We start from the raw sequence: 20,751 nt of genomic DNA, 5'->3' as shown, positions 1-20,751 counted from the left end.
CTCATTTGGATTGACCATTGAGTCTTTATTGTCTGTAGTGACAACACTAGAAACCTATAATACATTTGATTATAATTAAGAGATTTTTACCACACACACTAACCAATTATCTTGCTATCACTTTTGTTATCCTGTCTTCTTTATCACTAGCCTATAAGATAATTGAAAATATGCTCTAAGTGGAGTATTGGTACTAGACTCTTTATTAAATTGAAGCCATTCTTTGATGCTTATGCTGGCCCACATACTGATATTTTCCGGTTCTGGCCTGGTCTGTTACTTGTTGCAAGGATAATAATAGCCATAGCAATAGTTACAACAAGTAGCAGTAATATAATAAGCATCTCTGTTGCTGTTATCGCCATATTACTAGTCACACTGAGTTTTGGGTCTGTTTACAAGAAAAAAATCATCCACATGCTTGATGCTTGCTACTTTATGCTTCTTTTAATAATATTCTACATAATTGCTGGAACTATTGGTGATGACAGTGAAATTAGAAGTCATGCTATTACAAGAAAAGGTGCTAAAAATGGAATTGCCATCATGCTTTCACTGAGTTTGTTAGGGTTCTTATGCATAATGACCTATCACATTTATGCCTTGTACAAGCTGGGGTGCTGCTTTAGTAAATGTGACAAGATCAAGCACAAGAAGGATAAAAATCTTTCCAATATTGCTGCCATTAATAGCTCAAGGGATTCTCGCACTTCAATGGAAAGTTCTGTTGATGTGCCTCAGCTTCGTGAACCACTGCTTGAGTCAATTTAGACAATTTTTGTGTGTTTGTGTTTATTACACAATAGTAATATTAGATATGGTGTAGTATGGTGTGCATTGCTTAATCATTAATTTTTAAAAACAATTATGTAATTGTTTATTGAAGTAGATTGTGGTTTAATTATAAATTGTGATGTGACATAGATAATAATACTACATGATAATAATACTAGACAATATATTTTATGTAATATAATATCTATGGGTATGGTTAGTTAATTAAAAGACCTCCTTTTTTCATAAATAATGTTTCAGCATGGCTTCAGTAAAGTATATGCACTTGAGTATGTATGTAGCTTAAGTTAATTTAGCTTTACTTGATAGTATATTGAGAGGTAAAGCACTGGACATGGTCATGAGCCATGCACTTACTATCAATGGTGTAAAATTAAATTAGCTACCATAATAAAGTTTTGAGCTGACTTCAACTAAAGTTACTGGGGTTATGATCATTTTAATGAATAGCAAACTTTTGCAAAAATAGCCCCTTTTGGCTATTAAATCACACCCAATTTTATCACATTTTCTGGTGCATATTGATGTTCAAGAAAGCTTTGAGCTCAAATTCTGAATTTACGAGCATTTTTAATAACTAACAAATTTTTGAAAAAAAGAATGGACTATAATAGAATGGACTTTCTCCTCCTCTACTATCCATGATTCTACTTTAGTAACGCTATAGCATTACTAATAGATGATCCATGGGCATATCTATTACACCATTTTACGTACATAGATATTATCTATTACTAGATACATACATAGATATTACATAGATATTAACTCTATTATCTATGCTATATTATTAATTGAAATTAATTAACCATTAATATATGTCAGTTAACTAGTAGTTAATTAACATTACCTATAATAACACTGGGGGTGGTAACAGACAGTATTGCGGCTATTGCCACCTTTGACAATAATAACTTTTTGAGAATTAAATTTTTGGTCCTGTCCTGTCAACTTTACCAGGGCAATGCCCCTGCTTTCCCTGGTTTAAATATTCCCATATGAATAGATCCCTCAATTTTGACCAGCACAAATTTTGACTAAAATTGACAAAAGGTACCTTATGCCTGGATTATAAAATTCATTTTTATAATGGCAAAAATCCAACTTCCTGTGCTCCGATGATAAGAAATTTTTGCACAGAATGCAAAAAGTTCCTATGTAACTTTTGCAACTGAACTTTTTCATTATAATGATAAACTTAGTAACTCTGCCAAATGATACCTTTTGTCAATTATAATCACAATCAGTCAAGTACGAAGACTTGACTGTATAGCACAGTCCATGTTAAGCAATAGTAAAGCAATGATAGCCAAATTTTGTCAAATGAATCACATACAACAGTAGTGGCCTATGCAAAGTGTGGGTTATATAGGCTAGGCCAAAAGAAAGTTATTATAATAGGAAATGTTTGTTAATGAACCATGCAAGTAGTCTTTTTCACATACAGACGATACTACAGATCTAATCTAAGCATTACCAAAAAGCTCCTATATAGTTCTACTCTAAAGTATAATCTTGAACATCAATGTATTATTAATTGAAAATGGGCATAGCTAAGCTAGCTATTGTAATCATGAATGTAGTTGATCTATCTATTGTGGGCCAATCAGTAACAAAATGTCATGGTTGAGTAACATAAAGTTGGGAAATAGACCTGCATGTCAAGCAATTAGAGTGTATACATACATTATGTAAATAGATCTAAAATCTTAATTAATGCAATAAAAACAAGACTATAGGTTGTACTACATTATTATGATAGTCTTAAATACAGCTACATGTACCACCTGTAATGAGTAATATAATTCACAACTAGACTATTGTGTAGTATGTAATATGTCTACAATAATTAAATTATTTTACATTCGGGAGACAGATGATGGGAGTAACTATTGTAATTGTCATAATTATCCTCCAACTCACCTATGAAGCTAATATAATTTTTATAATTATCCTAGGGTGATAATTAAGTTTCTAGTAAGTTTCCTTATCACCCTAATATAATTACAACAATTATTCTCAAGTAACTATTGTGATTGTCATAATTATCCTCCTACTTGCCTCATTGTTACTGCTACAAATCCACAAAAATGTATGCATAAAGGTTACAACCGTCAGTACAAGAGTGCTCAATAAATTTCCATTAAGTTTCCTTATCACCCTAATATAATTATGACAATTATTGTAGAGTAACTACTGTGATTGTCATAATTATCCTCCTACTTGCTATTCCTCTTACTTGCCATGTTGTTACTGTACTACAAATCCTCCCGGCACAAAAAATGTATGCATCAAGATTACAACTGTCAGTCAGTACAAGATACAGCACTATTGTTTATGTACTCTATAAGGCAGGACTATGTGTATATACTGTGCAGACTAGCTTTTAATGATACTATTGATCAACTAATCTGGTAATATTGTAATGGTTTCTGTATTACCACTTCCCATGAAAGAATCACTGGCATGAACATTGTCACCTTACAATTACCAATATACTAACATTGGCAAGTGCATGAGAAAGATAAGCAATAAGTCAATGATGATAATACTTTATTAAGATGCATGTGCACCAAAATCCAAAATAGCATTTTCTCATCAATTTCAAGATTATGTACATCTCCAGTATTAAGCCTATTTTTACTTCCTAGTTATAAGCTATATGGTGTTCCATGCACTTACTACTCATTATTTATTACTATAATGATATCTTACGTGACTTAGTAAGATATTATTACTAAATGAATGAATAATAGGTGGAAACTATGATGATTAACCATAATTACTGTCATATCACAACCATGCAGCATATGGTTTACTATGTACTATAAACAATTACCTATGCATATACACACATTAATAATAACATGTATTGCAGAGACCACACACACATCTGTTGAGCTATAGTTGGCATAAACACATGCAGCCTCTTAATGTTTTACACTATATGTTAGCCTGGTTCTGATCAATTTCAAGATCATGCAGATTACCAAATTAAATGATTAGCTTCCCATGTAATATTACAAATAGGCAAAAGAAAGGTAGCCGGCTACAGGCATTATTACACTAATAGAAAAGGTTACATCAGTACAAGAGATTTGAATTTTCATATATCAAGAAAAATTGCTTTCTTATTCATAAGGCAAATTAATGTCCTCAGCAAGGCATACAGCAAATTGCACAGACCTTGCAAGCCAATTCATAAACCAATCTATGAGCTTCAAAGGAGACTGCATGTCTAAATTGAGGTGGCCACATTAAACAAACAGCCCACCTTTGTAACTGCCAGTGCAGTTTGCAAGGTCTGTAAACAGCTGTGCTACAATTTAATATAAAGATCTTCAGTAAGTGAAAAAGCCAGCAATATTTTGAAACTTAGCTTTATAATTTGTAGAGATCTGCAGACTTGCAAATAGATCTATACAGTTAATTATTCTATATATAACTTAGACAGGATGTTATTGCATCTGTTACCATAGATATTAGAGTATTTACTCTAATATCTATGCTGTTACTATATAAAGCAGTAGATTCAGTCTATGATTCACTACTTGCGTGTACTGTGCAATCATGATTAGGCTAGCTCTGCTTGTTCTTTTGCTTGCAACTGCTAACTGTAGCCCAAGTAAAGTTTTAATGCACTAAAGCTCAGATATCATCCATGTTCTTTAGCTTCTAAACGCAGCTGGAGTGGCCCTGGGCCAGACAAAAATGATGGTAAGTTATGAAGAGGTCATATAAAAATGAATTAATCTTTTTGTGTGATATAGATCATCCACCAGCAGTCAAGCCAGAAGACAAGGAAGAAAGCAATCTAGAACTCGGCAAGCCAGAAGACAAGGAAGAAAGCAATCTAGAACTCGGCAAGCCAGAAGACAATGAAGAAAGCAATTTAGATCTTGGTGAAGATGAAGAGAAGAAGGATGACCTAGATGATGACAAGAAAGATGACCTAGATGATGACAAGAAGGATGAACTAGATTTTGATGATAATCATGACAAGAACACAGATAACCAAGAAGCGGACCATGAAGATAAAGATGAAGATGACAAAAACAGTAACAAAGATGAAGATTACAAGAACAGCGGTAACAAAAATGAAGATGATGAAAAGGATAACTTCAAGACGGAGCTGGTAGCCGAATGTGAGTCAAAACAGTCTGAAATGCACAATAGTATTCATTTTAATAATCTTTTGCAGTAACAGAAGAAGTTACACAAGTACCAGCTAATTTAAGTATGTTAGCTACAGTACACAGTGCGAAAAAAAAAAAGCTAAGTAGCTACCCTGTACTCTACTGTTGCGTAGGTAGTTCGCTGCTCCTTCGTTGTGCATGCGCAAACCCACCCAGTTTATACCAGCGCCCATGGTCAAGCAGCACTGAGGACAGTAGCTCGACGGCGAATTGAGCGAAGAGCCTCCTAAACTAAACGGCCTTCTAAAAGCAGAGAGCAGCAGTAGATATGAACTTAGAGAGCAGAGCACAGACAGCCAAGAGAAGCATCCTCAAGTCCTTTGAGAGCCGCGAGAACATGTGACTGGGCGGTACCAACCAATAATTATGCCATTATTTTAGGTGGAGAGTATAGTAGTGGCAAAGATATTGTAGAGGGAGATATCAAAATGACTCCAGAGCAGGCTGCACTTTTCAAGCGTGATGGGTGGGATGGATTAGTCAATTCAGAAGCATGGCTTCGTGGTCACGGCAAATGGTCAAGGACTATTCCATACACAATTAGTGGAGTTGGTTAGTAACATTTGTATAAGTGTTATACATAATGAAATTTGATTTTATGTAGCTACAAGTGAAAGAAATGCCTTAACCAATTCAATTCGAATGTTCCATCAACACACTTGTTTGAGATTTACTCCAAAGCGAAGCTATAATTATGATTACATCCAATTTGTCAGTAGTGGAGGGTAAGCTCTGTTTAAACTATAGTTTTAAAATTTTCAATTATGATTCCAGTTGCTGGTCCTATATTGGTAAATTACGTAATGCTAGACCTCAGCGAATCTCATTATCTAGTGGTTGCAGTCGTGCAGTCCCTGCTCATGAGATAATGCATGCACTTGGGAGATATCATGAACAATCACGAGCTGACAGAGACAGATATGTCAGAATAATAACTAGGAATATAAGTACATTTACTAATTTAAATATTATTCCAATGAACTATTACTGATATAGGAAGCGGATATGCAAGAAATTTTAACCGACATACTAATTCTGACAGTCAATCTCTACCATATGATTATCTTTCATTGATGCATTATGGTAGATATGCTTTCAGTAAAAATCGTCGGTGTACAATTGTACCAATACCTGATGCAAGCGTCACCATTGGCCAGAGAGACAGGATGTCAATGTATGATATACATCATGTCAATATTCGATACTGCCCAGGTAATTTGTATGAAAAAATGCTAAACTAATGTAAGTGTTATCAATTTAGAAAGAGCACTTCGATTAGTTGGAGGAAGAGGATCATATGAAGGAAGAGTTGAAGTGTACTGGGATGAACGGTGGGGAACTGTCTGTGATGATTATTTTGGTCACAATGATGGTCGTGTCATTTGCAAATATTTGGGTTTTCCTGATGTTGCTGCAACATACCATAGAGCTCGATTTGGGCAGGGAAGTGGTCCAATAGTAATGGATGATCTACGTTGTGCTGGTAATGAGTACAGTCCTTTTGCATGTCCTATGAGGACTATTGGTACTCATAACTGTGGTCATTATGAAGATGCTAGTGTAACATGCCAGAGTAAGTATATCAAGTAAAATAATATCATTGTTAGTCCTTTATGTTTATAGAAAATGTTCGTCTTGTTGGTGGTAGAATTACTAGCAGATGTGCTGTTGGCCGCTTGGAAGTGTATGCTGAAGGTCGTTGGGGGACCGTCTGTGATGATTATTTTGATATAAATGATGCACATGTCGTCTGTCGTCAACTAGGATACAGGAGAGCTAGTTGTGTCTATCCTCGTGCTCGCTATGGACAGGGTACTCTTCCAATATTGATGGATGATGTACAGTGTACTGGTAGAGAAGCACAAATCACTCATTGTCGCAGTACTCCTATTGGTGAACACAACTGTCGTCACTATGAAGATGTTAGTGTTCGCTGCCTTAATTATTGAATTGAACACTGTAAGTTTAATAAGATCATTCCCATCAAATTCCTCTTCCTTTAATAGGATAATGAACATTTTAATCAAGAACAGACATTATTAGATTTCATAGTTGTTAAGCTATTGTAGCAATAGGCTTTAGTTCATTATGTAGTTGATTTTGATATTTTAGTGATCAGTTGCCCTTTTTCATACAAAAATTTTTTGTTTCAAAAAAATTCCAAGTGGAAATATTTTTTGTCTTGTCATAGTGTACAAAAAATTTTTACAGTATGACAATTTAGCTTCTCTTGCATATACCTTGTCCTTTACCTACTGGTAACAAGGTCGCTATATATAGTAGTGGTAGTATTTATAGTTCTTGAGATATATGAGCTGATCAAACACAATGTGACAAGATCAAGCACAAGAAGAATAAAAATCTTTCCAATATTACACCGCCATTAATAGCTCAAGGGATTCTCGCACTTCAATGGAAAGTTCTGTTGATGTGCCTCAGCTTCGTGAACCACTGCTTGAGTCAATTTAGACAATTTTTGTGTGTTTGTGTGTGTTGCATAAATATTAGTGATATTAGATATGGTGTAGTATGGTGTGCATTGCTTAGTCATTAATTTTTTAAAACAATTATGTAATTGTTTATTAAAGTAGATTGTGGTTTAATTATAAATTGTGGTGTGACATAGATAATTAGATGATAATAATACTAGACAATATATTTTATGTAATATAATATCTATGGGTATGGCATTTTACCTCAGCACTTCTTTACTAGCTAGGATATTGATATAATCTGATGTTTTAATAACCTGTAAATAGTATTGAGTTGAAACAAGTGGAAAAGTACCACATTTGCAGTCACTAGTGATAGCACTATATCCTTTAGCAGTAATTGATTTACAATGAGTATAGTGTTGTAATTGCTTGTATTAACCTGACTTCAAATAACTCAAGAGTACATTTGTTCTTTTGCTGACTGTACTACTACTACTGGTAGCCATAGTGAGCTGGCATGTATTTAATTATTCTTGTTCACTATAATAATTTCCTTCTCTTCCCACTCATGCAGTCAGTCAGATCTACTTCTTCTATATCATCCTTTTCTTTTGCGTTTCTTACCTTCATTCAACTTCTTTATTTTGTTGACACCAAAATGGCAGCCAACCCATCATCTCATGGTCTTGTCCCAAAAGAAAAGATTGAGGAGCTGGTTACCTGTCCTGTGTGTCATGAAGTATATACTGACCCTAAGGCTTTACCTTGTCAACATGTTTTCTGTCAGACGTGTCTGGAAGGAATGCCTTTGAATAAGATAAATGAGGCCTATTACTTCTATTGTCCCATTTGTCGTCGTCTTACGGAGGAAAGACCCTTTCCAGTAGCAATTCTTGCAAACAACCTGGAGAGTTTAATAAAAAAGCCCCCAATTCCTACATGTAGTGATCATAGAATGCCATTGGACATCTTTTGTAATACATGTGATACAGTTATCTGTTACCACTGTTCAATTCAACATCCTGAAAATCATGAGCGTGAATTAATAAATAAAGAAAATTTTACTAAGCACTGTGAAAAGGTAAAAGAATGTCTCCTATCAATTGAGGGAAAGAAGGAAGTGCTCAAAAAGGTCCAATCTGCTCTAGCAGAGAGAGAGGATGAAATCAGACGGAAAGGGGAAGGAATCTTAGAAGAAATACATGATATGGTTGAAGAAATGATGAATGTTCTTCGTCAGTCAGAGAGGAAACTGACTGAGCAAGCAAAAAGGGTCGTTGATGCAAAGTTAAAAGTGCTGTCAGAGCAAATAGAATCAGCAAAATTGAATTTGAGTCTTCTGGACAAAGTTAAAAATGATGTGGAACAGAAACTGAAGACAGGCAGTCCTCAACAAGTCCTAAGATCTAAGAAACAGATGATGGAGTGTATAAGCGACATTACTGTACTGATCAATGTAGAGGAGTTACATCCAAAGGAGAAAGCTGACTTTGAACTAAGCAAAGATATCAAACCACTACATCACATTGGAGATATTGTGACCTATTCATCTACTACATTACAACAATGCAGACTAAAAAAAATCAGTTGCTTTGAACGCCTACCAAAAATGAAAAAAATTTCATTTTCACTATCAATGGAGGCACCAGATTCATCTCGTTTGTATCACCCTGTCTCTTCTTTCAGGTGTAGTTTAGTTCCAGATGGGAAAGGTAAACCCATTCACACTACTGTCACTACCACCAGCACTGATCCTGGAGTGTATAAAATACAGTGTAACCTTTCAACCAGTGGTACTCATACAGTAAAGTACAAGTAGGTGATGTACACCTTGAGGATACCTCATTAGTCATTCCTATCAATCCATACCAGGATAACATTACGCCAGGACCAGTACAGGTTATAACTGAACTTAAAGGTCCCTGGGGAGTTGCTGTATGTGATGATCATGTTATAATAACTGAGTGTGCTGATGACTGTGTAACAATACTGGATAGAGAAGGAAAGAAAGTGAAATCATTAGGAGGGAAAGGAGGAAGTGGTAATGTCAAGTTTTCTTCTCCTTGTGGTTTAGCCATTACTCCAGACAAATGTATTCTTGTATCTGATAATCATAGGATTCAAAAAATAAGTATGAATGGATTTGATCAAATGTCTGTTGGTGAGGAAGGCAGTGGACCACTGCAATTTAAGTGTCCTGATGGTATTGCTATTTCTCCAGTAACAGGACAAATTTATGTTGCTGATGAAAATAATCATCGTATACAAGTCTTGAATCCTGATCTAACATTCTCTCATTCATTTGGCAGTAAAGGATCAGCTAATGGACAGTTTAAATCTCCACGTGACATTGCCATTGACAGTCAGGGATTAGTATATGTTGCTGATTGCGATAATGATCGCATACAAAAGTTCTCTCCAGATAAAAAATTTGTAGGTCAGTTTGGAAATAAAAGATATGGTTCTGGACAGCTTAAAAGTCCAATAGGTATAACAATAGACACTGCAGCTAAACCTACTAGTCTAGTGTATGTTAGTGAATTGGGCAATCATTGTATTTCAGTCTTCACTAGTGAGGGTGGGTTCATTAGTCGTTTGGACTGTCATGGCAGTAAAGTTTATTTAAAAGGATTAAAGCTTGATGAAGATGGATTCTTGTATGTTTGTGATTATAGAACCAACAAACTTTTTGTTTATTAAGTTTACTGTTATCATTATATCTTTAGTAATACTCACATTTAACCACATAATTTGTAGTAAATAAATAAAATCTGTAGCAATTCAATACTGAAAGTGATACAAATTAATACTAAATTAAATCAGTTAATTGTTACCACACCTATTCATGCAACTACACTTAGCTAATAACATTTGCATGTAGCACATATTGTTTTGTGTAGGAAGTCTCTTGTTTGTCTCTTATTGACATGCAATCAGTTACTTGATCACATTGCTACTAATGCCACTTATTATATAATTACATGAATATCTAGTGTTTAAGCCTATAGTATTTAAGAAACATGAAAAGCATTGACTTTATCCTTTATTACACTCAAGACTTCTTTACTAGTTAGTATATTGATAAAATCTGATATTGTAATAATCTGTTCATCATCGCCATCTGTTAGTATTGTGTTCAATAAAGTCAAATTATCTTCCAGTGGAAAAAGTACCTGCAAGTGACAAAGTGATTTTAGGGAGTATAAATTAAATAAATCATTTACAAAAAATACCTCATTTGGATTGACTAATGAATCTTTATTGTCTGTAGTGACAACATTAGACACCTAAATTTGATTGTAATTAAGAGACATTACTATATGTACTAACCAGTAGTCTTGCTATAGCTTCTGTGATCCTGTCTTCTTTATCACTAGCCTATAAGATAATTGACAATAACTAGGGACATTTCTTGCTTTCTTGTTCATACAAGCTCTATCCATGTGTTGACTGATAGAGAAGGCTCTAGACATTCAACATAATGCCACCAATGATGAGGTACAAACAGAACATCACCAGGAGAAAGGACTACCTATATCAAGAAATAAAATAGGAATTATTATTAATGTGTAATACCTTACCTTATATGGTGTTGCCTTGAGAAAATCACAATACTTATTGATTTGAGGTGATTTAATGTTAACATGACTGAACACACTTGATTCTTCAAAAGGAACACGAGTTGGATATAATTTATGATCGTCATCGGGAGAGAACAATATCCATTCTTTAGTGCCCCATAGCTGTGCTACTAAATTGCATCCATAAGTATCATAATGACAAGGGGTTGAGGCTCCTTCACTTCCAATCCAAAGTGTAGAAGATAATCCATTTCTAGTGTCAAATCCAAACACACTCCAGTCCACAGCATCAATAATATCCAAATGATCTGAACATAATTCATTCATGTACTTATAATCTGCATAGACCCAGTAAATAGAGCGCGGTACTGATGAGAAAGGATTTTTATCAGCACATTTAATGATCTTTTGTGGCGGAGGACATACGGTTTCATCGTCTTCAATTTCTGTTTGTAGCCATTTATTGAAATCCAAAAAGCAAGCATCAACATACTCACAGTGAGTTTCATATACAACGTCAGTAGTGGATAGTATCTCTCTGTGTTGCAATGTACCAACTTTTGGACACACTTTGAATCTTGTACAGACATCACTCAATTTCTCTGACATAACCTGTGGGCTCCACGTCAATGCCTCGGCCCATTTCTCTCCAATAAATCCTTTAAATACAGTCGGGACTTTCAGCTCCGTCAATACCAGCTCTTTTAGTTTCTGAGGAGGTAAATCATCACTTGGTGTTATAATATTCACTGGTTTAGCCGCCATCTTTTGTGGGTGTGGTTATTATCACCATAGCAACTGTCCCATCAGATAAACTTGGGCTCCTTCTCCCTCTCAGTAATCTCTCCTCCTGTGGATATTAGGAAATGGCAGCGCCGACAATAGATCCAAAGATTATCAAAAAGACTCAGGACACTTTAGGGAAAATAATAAAGAAACCGCCACTTACTGAAAAACACTTGTCAAAACCACCCTTTAGGTATCTTCATGACATGATAATGGAGGTTTGTCTCTTATCCTAATATTGAAAATAAAGTCTAGCACTTTGTAGATATCTAGAACAAGTGGATTTTTTAAAGGACTATACTCTGGGAAAGAATTAGATGGCAAAGGAGACTGGGTATGTACATACTGTACATCCATTGCCTAATCATTTTTTATTTTTAATTGTTAGAGTCGTGATGACAAAATAAACTTCTTTCAAAAAGCAATTGACGTAGTCAGTAAGTATACTCCTAGTTATAATAAATTATGATTCTTAATTTGCTTGTAGGCTTTGTTACTGGTAAAGTTCCAAAAGCTCGTCCATCAAAGATGATAGCTGGAGCAGAAGCTGAAAGAACTAATGAATTATTACAAATGATAGCAACAGCTATTATAAAGAAGGTACATTCAATAAAAATTGCATGTATTATATATTGTGCACTATATACATGTAAATTTACATGTACATGTACATGTATGTTATAACATACCATATAGAGGGAAATTTTGGAGGGAAATTAATTTGGCGAATTTTATGTTTTGATAGTCATTTGTCAAAATAAAAATCTACCATTTTGAGCCATTATACGCATGCTCAATGGTACATGTACGTGGCCACAAATTTGTTAAATTAAAATTCGCCAATTACCAAAATTTAGCAATTCACCAAATTTTAGTCTCTCCAAAATTTCCTACTATACGGTAGTTATGTAGAGTAAGAATAGTGTTTTTAGGCACATACATGTACATTAGTCTCGTGTAGCCAGACTCATTACCCATGTCCAAATGTCAAAAAGGGGTGGAGAGTCTGGCTATGTGAGACTATATCTACATGCGTAAATTCATAAAAAAAATTTCATGTACATTGCATGTATAAAGTCAGGATTTCCTACAGGATTTTGGCATAGTGCTCACCTTCTTGAAATCAGCTCAAGCTAACAAGCATGCTTTTTTTCTAAAAATAATTGGCTCGTTTTTAAAATGGTCATAACTTGAAAATTATTTGTTGGAAACAGCTCTTATAGCTTTCTACACAGCATCAGGAGTCCATAATGTGGGTAAAGAAGGAGTAGGAGTGTGAAGCGCCCCCGCTTTAATGAGATTTTCTTTCTGCTTACCAGAGCTAGCGGATATACTATTTTTAGACGAGGGTGGGTCCACTTTTGACCACACCTTACGCATGTTGATGCATGGAGGCTTGCTAATTTTGGAACCAATTTTTGCTTTTGCTTTTTTATAATTTGGATCATTAAAAATGCTTCACTGAGTGTAAAGGTACTTTTTATTGTTAACTTTGCATGTACATGTAGCTTGATTCTACTGATGCTGTTCAAAAAGTATTGAGTGGAGAAAAGTCAAGTCCATCATCAGACAAAAAAGCAGCGAGGTTAGTTAAAGACTGTGATACCCTGCACTTTATTTTGAGCATAACACAGAGAAGATACAGAGGCGAAGAAAAAAGCAGAAAAGAAGAAAGCAAGTGACACAACACAACAAGACAAGGCACCACAACCAACACCAGCAACTGAGGATGATAAAGAAAATGAAATTGAGGTGCAGTATGATGACAAGATTTAATTATTTTTTGTCTGTACATGTATTACTTCAAGTCTAGTCTATATTCTAATATTTCTTTTTATACAGACAAACACTGTAACAGAGCCTCATCCTGATCCTGTACCTCACCAAGAAAGACCTCAGCATAGGGTAATGACTACCTCTCTTTATATCAATAGTGACAGGTATAATCTTTTCTTAGCCTGGCACTAGGAGAAAGTCAAGAGATTCACAAGCTGCAGCAAGCAATAAAGAAGGAGGAGGAGGAGGAGGAGGAGAAAAGGATGGGGAGGCATTGTCTTCTGAAGGCTCTGGAAGTCAAGTTCAAGTCAATGACAGACCATCAACAGCAAAAGGACAGAGAAAGTCTCACGAGAGAGAGCCTCCTCCTAGTCAGACTGAAACTAGTGATGACACGAGCAATGAGCCTCAGAACTCGTCGTCTCCTTCTAATGTAACTCAAAATGGATTAGTGTAAGTAATGTTTAAAGATTTTGTGATCAGAATTGACTTCAAAGCATTAAAATTTAGAAAGGTGTTAAAATTTTCCCAGCCATTTTTGCACAAAAATCATGAGGTGGCTTCTGACAATTATGCATGCAATCAAAAGCCCAAAAATATTTAATCAGAAAATAGCATAAGGCGTTGATGCACTAAAAATTCTACCATGCCTTTTATAATAGAAAAAATTCTGAATATTCTTGAATGCCCACAATACAAAATTTGTCACAGGTTTCCTAAAATGTTTTGCATACTAAGGGTATTTAAAGAATTCTTTTGATAGTTTTCCCAATATTTGCTTGCTGTGTACATGTACATTGCCATTACATATTTATGTGTATTAGTAATGGTTTTATATTACATAGACCAATGCCCACACGTCCCAGTAGCTCACGCCCTCCAGCTCCAAGAGTCATTAAGAAAGTAATGGATAGTGATGAACCTAGTTCTAGGTATGATATAATAACTTTTGTCTAAATTAATTATTGTTCTTTTATGTCTCCAACTCAGGAATAACTCTGGGCAAGACAGAAAAGTACCTACTCTTATTCTTGATCAAAAAGGAAAATCCGAAGAAGAAGAGGAGGAGGAGGAGGAAGAGTTTATTGTTCAAGATCAAATCCCTCTTGGTCCTTCATCTGAAACTTTGTCTGAGTCCCAGTCCAAGCCAGAAGGTGCTCTTACTAAGACTCTGATGGCTGCCAAGGAGAGATTTGGAGGAGATGAAGGGAAAGGTGGAGGCCCAAGAAGTGTTACTATCACTGAAGCACAGAGGAAGAGGGAGAGGGAACTGATAGAGAAGGAGGTCTCAAAACTTCAAAGCTCAATACAGAGTTTATCTCAGACAGCTAATCCCCTAGGAAAGATTATGGATTATGTACAGGTAAGAACTTGAGAATTGTTGTAATTAAAATAATTATTTGATTTCACAGGAAGATCTTGATAGTATGGAGCAAGAGTTGGAAATGTGGAAGAAGGAAAACTCTCAATATGCTGAAACCTTAAGAAGAGAAGAAAAGTATTTTTTAGTAAATGACAAGTATGTGTAGCATGCTTATCTTGATGTTATAGAATTACAGAAGATGAGCTAACTCCCTTGAAGGAGCAGCTAGCAGAATTAAGTGCAAAGATAGATGAACAGGTATGCTTTGCATTCCAGGCAACACTTATCATTAGTTAAATTCATTCATAGTAGCAGTGTTTTTATAACTTTTCCAAAGCACTTCCTGTTACACTACTGTATAAATGTAGCCCCAAATTTTTGTCTGTAAAAAGTCTAAAAGCTTTGTCAATGGTGTTTTTTTTTGATCAAAGATACTATTGTTTTGACGAAATTTATACCCACAATATGTAAACCACAAGAGAATGATGAATTATTTAGATGATAGATCTAAATTTGATGAACATTTGAAGCTACGAAGTATAAATATAGAATCTATGTGCTAAATTTAACACTATGTGTATTGGAGAATGAACAATATAATTTTTGTGACCTGTCTTTAAATGTAGTTGTTTCATAAAAAATTCATTTAAAAAAATAATTGATAATGTATTTTTAATCTTGATTTGTAGTATGATCTAATCAGTGCAAGTAAAGCAACTATACTGGACAATGATCAGAGAATTCAACAAATGCTTTTATCTTTGAACTCACATTGAACCATACACAAAATTAATAATAACAAAATAATAATAATATAATGTTATAATAATATGGCATGTGGTACAAACCCAACCATCTATTCAAGCGTGGCATGTCCAATGACTTAGACTGCTGTTCTATTTACATTTTGCAGTGGCTCAAACAAGCTCAAACTCACTTAAAACATTTTTAGATTCTGGCATTATTAAAATATTGCAATTGTAATACTGATTCCCTGCTCCAATAATGATATCAAAAGGACAGTTTGTACCCAGATTGATAACGATCACGGTATACAACAGACCACACAACTTGATAGAAATCAGTCAGATGAACAGTTTAGTCAACTACACCCAGACACCCCATAATAGTTGTTATTGCACAATTGTAACAGATGCATCTATGTGTAACATCATAGTTGATATTTGAGTAGGGCTTGAAATAATATTTTAAGCCCTACTCAAATATCAAGTATCAAGTTTACACGTACATGCATCTGCATAATAATGCACATAATTGGATTCATTTCAAAGCATATAGGATGGAATTTGGGGCAGTACCTAAACAGGCAATTGAAGCACAATTTGCTTGGTCATACTATAATACCCTATAGTTTTCTAATTACATACATCTACAGCAGTGTTTCACTGTTATTATTTAGCACATGAAAACCAATATTTTGATATAATTATGATTATTAGAGCTTGCAAAGGTGAGCAAAATAAAGCATGACACAACTATTATTTGTGAAAATGTTCTGTGTAAAACTGCATTTTAAACTGGCATGCAGTTGTAATATTTGCCACATAACTTTTGTTCCCTACTCCATTGCGTAGATAGTATTTTTCAGGACTAAAACTATGTATATTAGGCAGTAACAAATGTGTTAGATCTTAATAAATATGACTAAAATGGACAAAAAGACAACCTCCGATAAAAAGACATTGAAGAACAAGTACTTTTGTGTTTTTGGTCCACTTTAAGTTCCTTCAGTGTTTTGTTATATTTAAGTGCATCCATCAGTGTAGCTATTCCTTCATGACATATATTAGTACTTCGAAGTGAAAGGTATATGAGAGTACGGTTTGTGACAATGAGGTCAGAAACTGATGGAGCACTAGCTGAGGTAATGTCAGGGTTTTCAGACAGTGATAAGTGTGTCAATGTTGTATCGTGTTTAATCAACTGTACAAGTTCTACAACTTCCAGATCACCAACTGAATTAGAAGTTAAACGCAGCCATTGGAGCGAATTGTGACTTGATAGTAGAGAAAACTGTTTAATGGTATCACATTTTAATGGAGTAGAAATAATGTGAAACTCCTTGATTGATTCTTTTCTTAATATTGGTTGCAAAAGGAGGCAAACAATTTCAGGAGATGATAGTCTTAACACAATACTTTTACAATGTTCATTCAAATTTGAGACTGCTTTTTCGCACTCTTCAAAAGTTGGTGATGTTAGCCAAGTCTGCCGCTGTAGGTCTAACAACTCTCCAGTTTCCTCTAGTCCTATTAATAAATAGAACTCATCTGCTGCTTATTGCAGCTCAGAATACATTAAAAGCAACACAACATATTGCATGAAATAGGCATACTCCTCAGTCATATTCACATTATAATTGTCAAGCTATAAGTGTGGTTGGTATGCATAAGCAAATATGTATTGAGTTACATGCATGGCAAATCTGATAATTATAGGCAGCATAGCAACTCAGTAGCTTTGTGCATGCTTACCTTCTTGATCAGAATTTTGTGAACCTAAACATAGATTAATAAAATTATAAGTATATATATTTACAGACTATACTTAAGGATGACTCTGATGATGAATTATGTCCTAGTGGTGACATTCTTTCTTGGGCTTGTTTTCTCAAAATTTCTATCTCCTTTTTGGCATCTATTAGGCAAAATAATTATGCACGGTATATGTATCAGACAAAATAATAATTATGCACAGCGTGCATAATTACTACTAGGCTGTATTATATAAGTATTTGAAAATCATAAAAACGGCCGCCATCTTAAAAACCAACCTCAATCCTACATACAGTCAAACCTGTCTATTCCGGACACCTTGGGACCAAATAAAACTGTCCTTATTATATAGAGGTGTCCTTATTTCAGAGGTTCATTAATGCACATTTATATTGTATTGGGACTGATACTACCTGTCCTGATTTTAGAGGTGTCCTTATTTTAGACTGTCCACAATAGCAGGTTTCACTGTATATGCTAGTACACCTCTCAGTGATATATACCAAAAGGAAATAGTAGAAATGCTAGTCTCGCCCTGCCCTTTCGCTATCCACAGGTAGCACAGGGGTGGGGTGAGACTATAGAAATGCTTGCATAAACATTGCATGACATCAAGAGTTTCTATTATGGCACCTGTTAATTGTTTCTCCTTTTCCTTGATGATGGCCTTCAATTTTGCAATTTCTGCTGCTTCTTTATTAATCATTTCTAAATCAAGAATAACATTAACCAATTTAAAGATGCCATGCAGCCTTGCTAGATTTAAATTCACCTGGTTGAGAGTTAAGGTCTGGTTTTATCTTTTCATGTTTCCCAAAATCCTTAGGCTCAGCAGGTGAATCTGTAATGCATAAGATCTATGATTATCATCAAGATAATTTTACCCTTTTTGGTCATTATGGTAGACTGCTCTGAAGAGCTTGGGCGGAATGTGTGGCATTCAGCATACATCTGTTTTAAATTTTTCTCATACTCATCAGCAATTCTGGCTTCTCCCACGACCCTTTTTCTCAGAGCTTCCAGAATACTTCTTCTGTTTGGTTCAGCAGAGCTACCAGACAGCCATAAACCAAACATTTTGGTAGCCTTGACATCATCATTCTGAGGATTCTTTTCAATGCTTTCTAATTTCTTCTGATCTAGTTTTAACATTATACCTAAAATGTACCAACTAGTACCAACGTTAATATGCTCCGTTAGTTCATCTAGCGAAGGAGCTTTCTCCAAGAAAGACAAGTAAGAATCTGAATCCATTTCTGGGCGACGGCTATGTCTATGGTACTAGTTTGGTTTGTTTGTGATTATTATCATACGCGGAACATACCGTATCATCGCCAAAGCCGGAATTTAAAATTTAATTTGGGGGGAATTATGAAAATGGGTGGGGTAATTGGGGGTGTGGCACAACTCTGCAAATAATTATGTGCATGACTGCAATGTGCAGAACAATGAGGAAAGTCAAAATATAAAGACCAAGAGTAAATAATGGCCCTAATGGGGTTACTAAGCCTACTAAAATGAGCTCCTTTGTGGTTTAAAGATTGTTTGGATCTAGACATAGTCCAGTATACTGCAGCTGCTTCACAGTTTATATAGGTAAAACTAAGTTTGACATTACTCCAGAAAATTTTGTGGGGTATTGCCCCCCTGGCCCCCCTAGATCCGCCACTGCCCAAAGCCTGCTAATTGGAAGTTCAAATTCTTAACTGTTGCAAAACAAAGAAAACAATTGGTACCAGCTACTAAGAGTGATTCTAGCATGTAGATCCAGTGATGTGGTATGGTAGATGCAGCCTTGTCAATGTCTTAGACATCATACAATGAATCTGGATGAGCTTATTGATTCCTACTTACAGCTTCTCTTGATGCTTTCTTTTGTTTTTTTTATCAGTTTGAAAGCTAGTCTTGCCCCATCCCTTTGCTATCTACAATTAGTGATTGTGATAATTAATTAGCCTTGGGATGGGTCTATAATATCTATGGTTTGAGCATAAATATTAAATTTGAGCAGCAATGTGCAACTCCTGTTCATGTGACATCATAGGTAAAATACTACAGTTTGACGAAATTTATGCCCACAGTATGTGAACTATAGGAGAATAATCAAAATTTTAGATGATAGATCTAAATATTATTAATTTGAACAATTTTTACTAAATCTTTGACTGACGAGCTACAAAGTATAGATCTAGAATCAATCTATGTGCTAAGTTTAACACTAGATTCTATGTGTATTGGAGAATGACAATATAATTTTTGTGACTGTCTTTAAATGTAGCTACATGTAATTATTTTCTTTTTATAACGACTGATAATGTATTTTTAATCTTGATTTATAGCACATGATGATCTAATCAGCGCAAATAAAGCAACAATACTGGACAATGAACAGAGAATTGAACAAATGCTTTTATCTATTTTGAACTTGCATTGAACTATACTCAAAATGAATAATAACAATAACTGAATAACTTGCACTTTTGACCCTCCAACGGAAATATGTGGAATTCTTGCATCACGAGACACCTACGGTGCATGGCCTCGCCCCTATAGCTGCTATGGTGCATGCCCGCACTGCAATAGCTGTTTGATTATCAGCATGAAGAGAGTCTGCTCAACACTAGCTTCCTGCAGTTGCACTTGCTCTTAAATACCTGCAGAAGTAGCAGCACTGCAGCACAACATGCAAGCAGCTCCAGCCCCTCCCATGCATGTAGATTGAAAGGTGTGGCATTCCATCATAACTGGAATGATTGGCAGCAAGAAGACCATGTGAGAAAGAAGCTTCACTTTTTCTTTACTAATCAGCAATATATGATAAACTTGCTGACAAAAAAAGTTGCTGCCTTTGTATATTTGAGATAGTATAGGTACTTTAGTACCTATAACCCAGCAAGTTGTTGCTCTAGCGCTGCACAAACGAGTGACCTCAACAATTTCAAGTAAGTATAACTCTTCATCAAGTAAGATTTAGAGAAATCTGTTCATATTATTTGAAGGCCATGTTCTAATCTACTGAAAAATGCTACCATCTATCTCTAAAGTGCCAACACAACGGAACTTGGCCCAACTGCTCGATTTTCTTACTTTGAAGCTTCTGTACCTAGCACTTGTATTTGAGCAACACAAAACAGTTAAGAAAGACTTTTCCACGCCAAAAAGAAAGATCTAGGAGCTTGAAACATGCTGTGCTAAAGTTATTGTTTATTAAAAACAAATTTCAGTTGTACAGAATGAATGAACGAGAGCACTAAAGTGCGTACCCTCGACACAATCTGTATGTAACAGTTTCAATAAATTAAG

The 20,751-nt window shown here is 35.1% G+C and overlaps 4 protein-coding genes across 6 annotated transcripts; 2 read left to right on the top strand and 2 right to left on the bottom strand.

The window, feature by feature from the left end:
* Positions 1–4,319: 4,319 nt before the first annotated feature.
* On the top strand, positions 4,320–7,131 carry LOC100637731 (tolloid-like protein 2). Of its 2 annotated transcripts, XM_020003712.1 has the most exons (12): positions 4,320–4,420; positions 4,468–4,512; positions 4,566–4,597; positions 4,637–4,940; positions 4,997–5,032; positions 5,373–5,543; positions 5,596–5,716; positions 5,766–5,938; positions 5,988–6,203; positions 6,253–6,564; positions 6,615–6,950; positions 6,998–7,131. In XM_020003712.1, the coding sequence occupies exons 1-11, from the start codon at positions 4,366–4,368 to the stop codon at positions 6,938–6,940; spliced, it is 1,791 nt and encodes a 596-aa protein (XP_019859271.1). In that variant the 5' UTR covers positions 4,320–4,365; the 3' UTR covers positions 6,941–6,950; positions 6,998–7,131. The 2 variants fall into 2 exon arrangements, with proteins under 2 accessions (XP_019859271.1, XP_003390431.2); XM_003390383.2 differs by having other exon boundaries at positions 4,566–4,940.
* Positions 7,132–10,414: 3,283 nt separating this feature from the next.
* Positions 10,415–11,808, bottom strand: LOC100637605 (HSPB1-associated protein 1-like). Its single transcript, XM_003390382.2, has 5 exons — positions 11,008–11,808; positions 10,857–10,958; positions 10,757–10,804; positions 10,660–10,713; positions 10,415–10,599 (listed from the first exon to the last, which is right to left on the bottom strand). Exons 1-5 carry the CDS (start codon positions 11,770–11,772, stop codon positions 10,438–10,440), a joined length of 1,131 nt encoding a protein of 376 aa, XP_003390430.1. The 5' UTR covers positions 11,773–11,808; the 3' UTR covers positions 10,415–10,437.
* On the top strand, positions 11,781–15,796 carry LOC100637480 (TRAF3-interacting protein 1-like). The gene is made up of 13 exons (XM_003390381.3): positions 11,781–12,011; positions 12,059–12,127; positions 12,182–12,230; positions 12,281–12,393; positions 13,302–13,378; positions 13,428–13,545; positions 13,636–13,698; positions 13,751–14,022; positions 14,415–14,501; positions 14,560–14,932; positions 14,982–15,067; positions 15,121–15,190; positions 15,622–15,796. The coding sequence occupies exons 1-13, from the start codon at positions 11,874–11,876 to the stop codon at positions 15,706–15,708; spliced, it is 1,602 nt and encodes a 533-aa protein (XP_003390429.1). The 5' UTR covers positions 11,781–11,873; the 3' UTR covers positions 15,709–15,796.
* A 762-nt stretch (positions 15,797–16,558) lies between these two features.
* LOC109587464 (uncharacterized) lies at positions 16,559–18,769 on the bottom strand. 2 transcript variants are annotated; one of them, XM_020003710.1, is made up of 6 exons: positions 18,333–18,769; positions 18,221–18,289; positions 18,082–18,156; positions 17,501–17,590; positions 17,428–17,451; positions 16,559–17,202 (listed from the first exon to the last, which is right to left on the bottom strand). In XM_020003710.1, the coding sequence occupies exons 1-6, from the start codon at positions 18,700–18,702 to the stop codon at positions 16,598–16,600; spliced, it is 1,233 nt and encodes a 410-aa protein (XP_019859269.1). In that variant the 5' UTR covers positions 18,703–18,769; the 3' UTR covers positions 16,559–16,597. The 2 variants fall into 2 exon arrangements, with proteins under 2 accessions (XP_019859269.1, XP_019859270.1); XM_020003711.1 differs by lacking the exon at positions 17,501–17,590.
* Positions 18,770–20,751: the final 1,982 nt, after the last annotated feature.

This window comes from Amphimedon queenslandica, unplaced genomic scaffold (genome assembly GCF_000090795.2).
Source record: "Amphimedon queenslandica unplaced genomic scaffold, v1.1 AMPQUscaffold_12560, whole genome shotgun sequence".
NCBI lineage: Eukaryota > Metazoa > Porifera > Demospongiae > Haplosclerida > Niphatidae > Amphimedon > Amphimedon queenslandica.
Note: the sequence above shows the minus strand (reverse complement) of the source record. Positions and strands in the feature narration are given on the sequence as shown.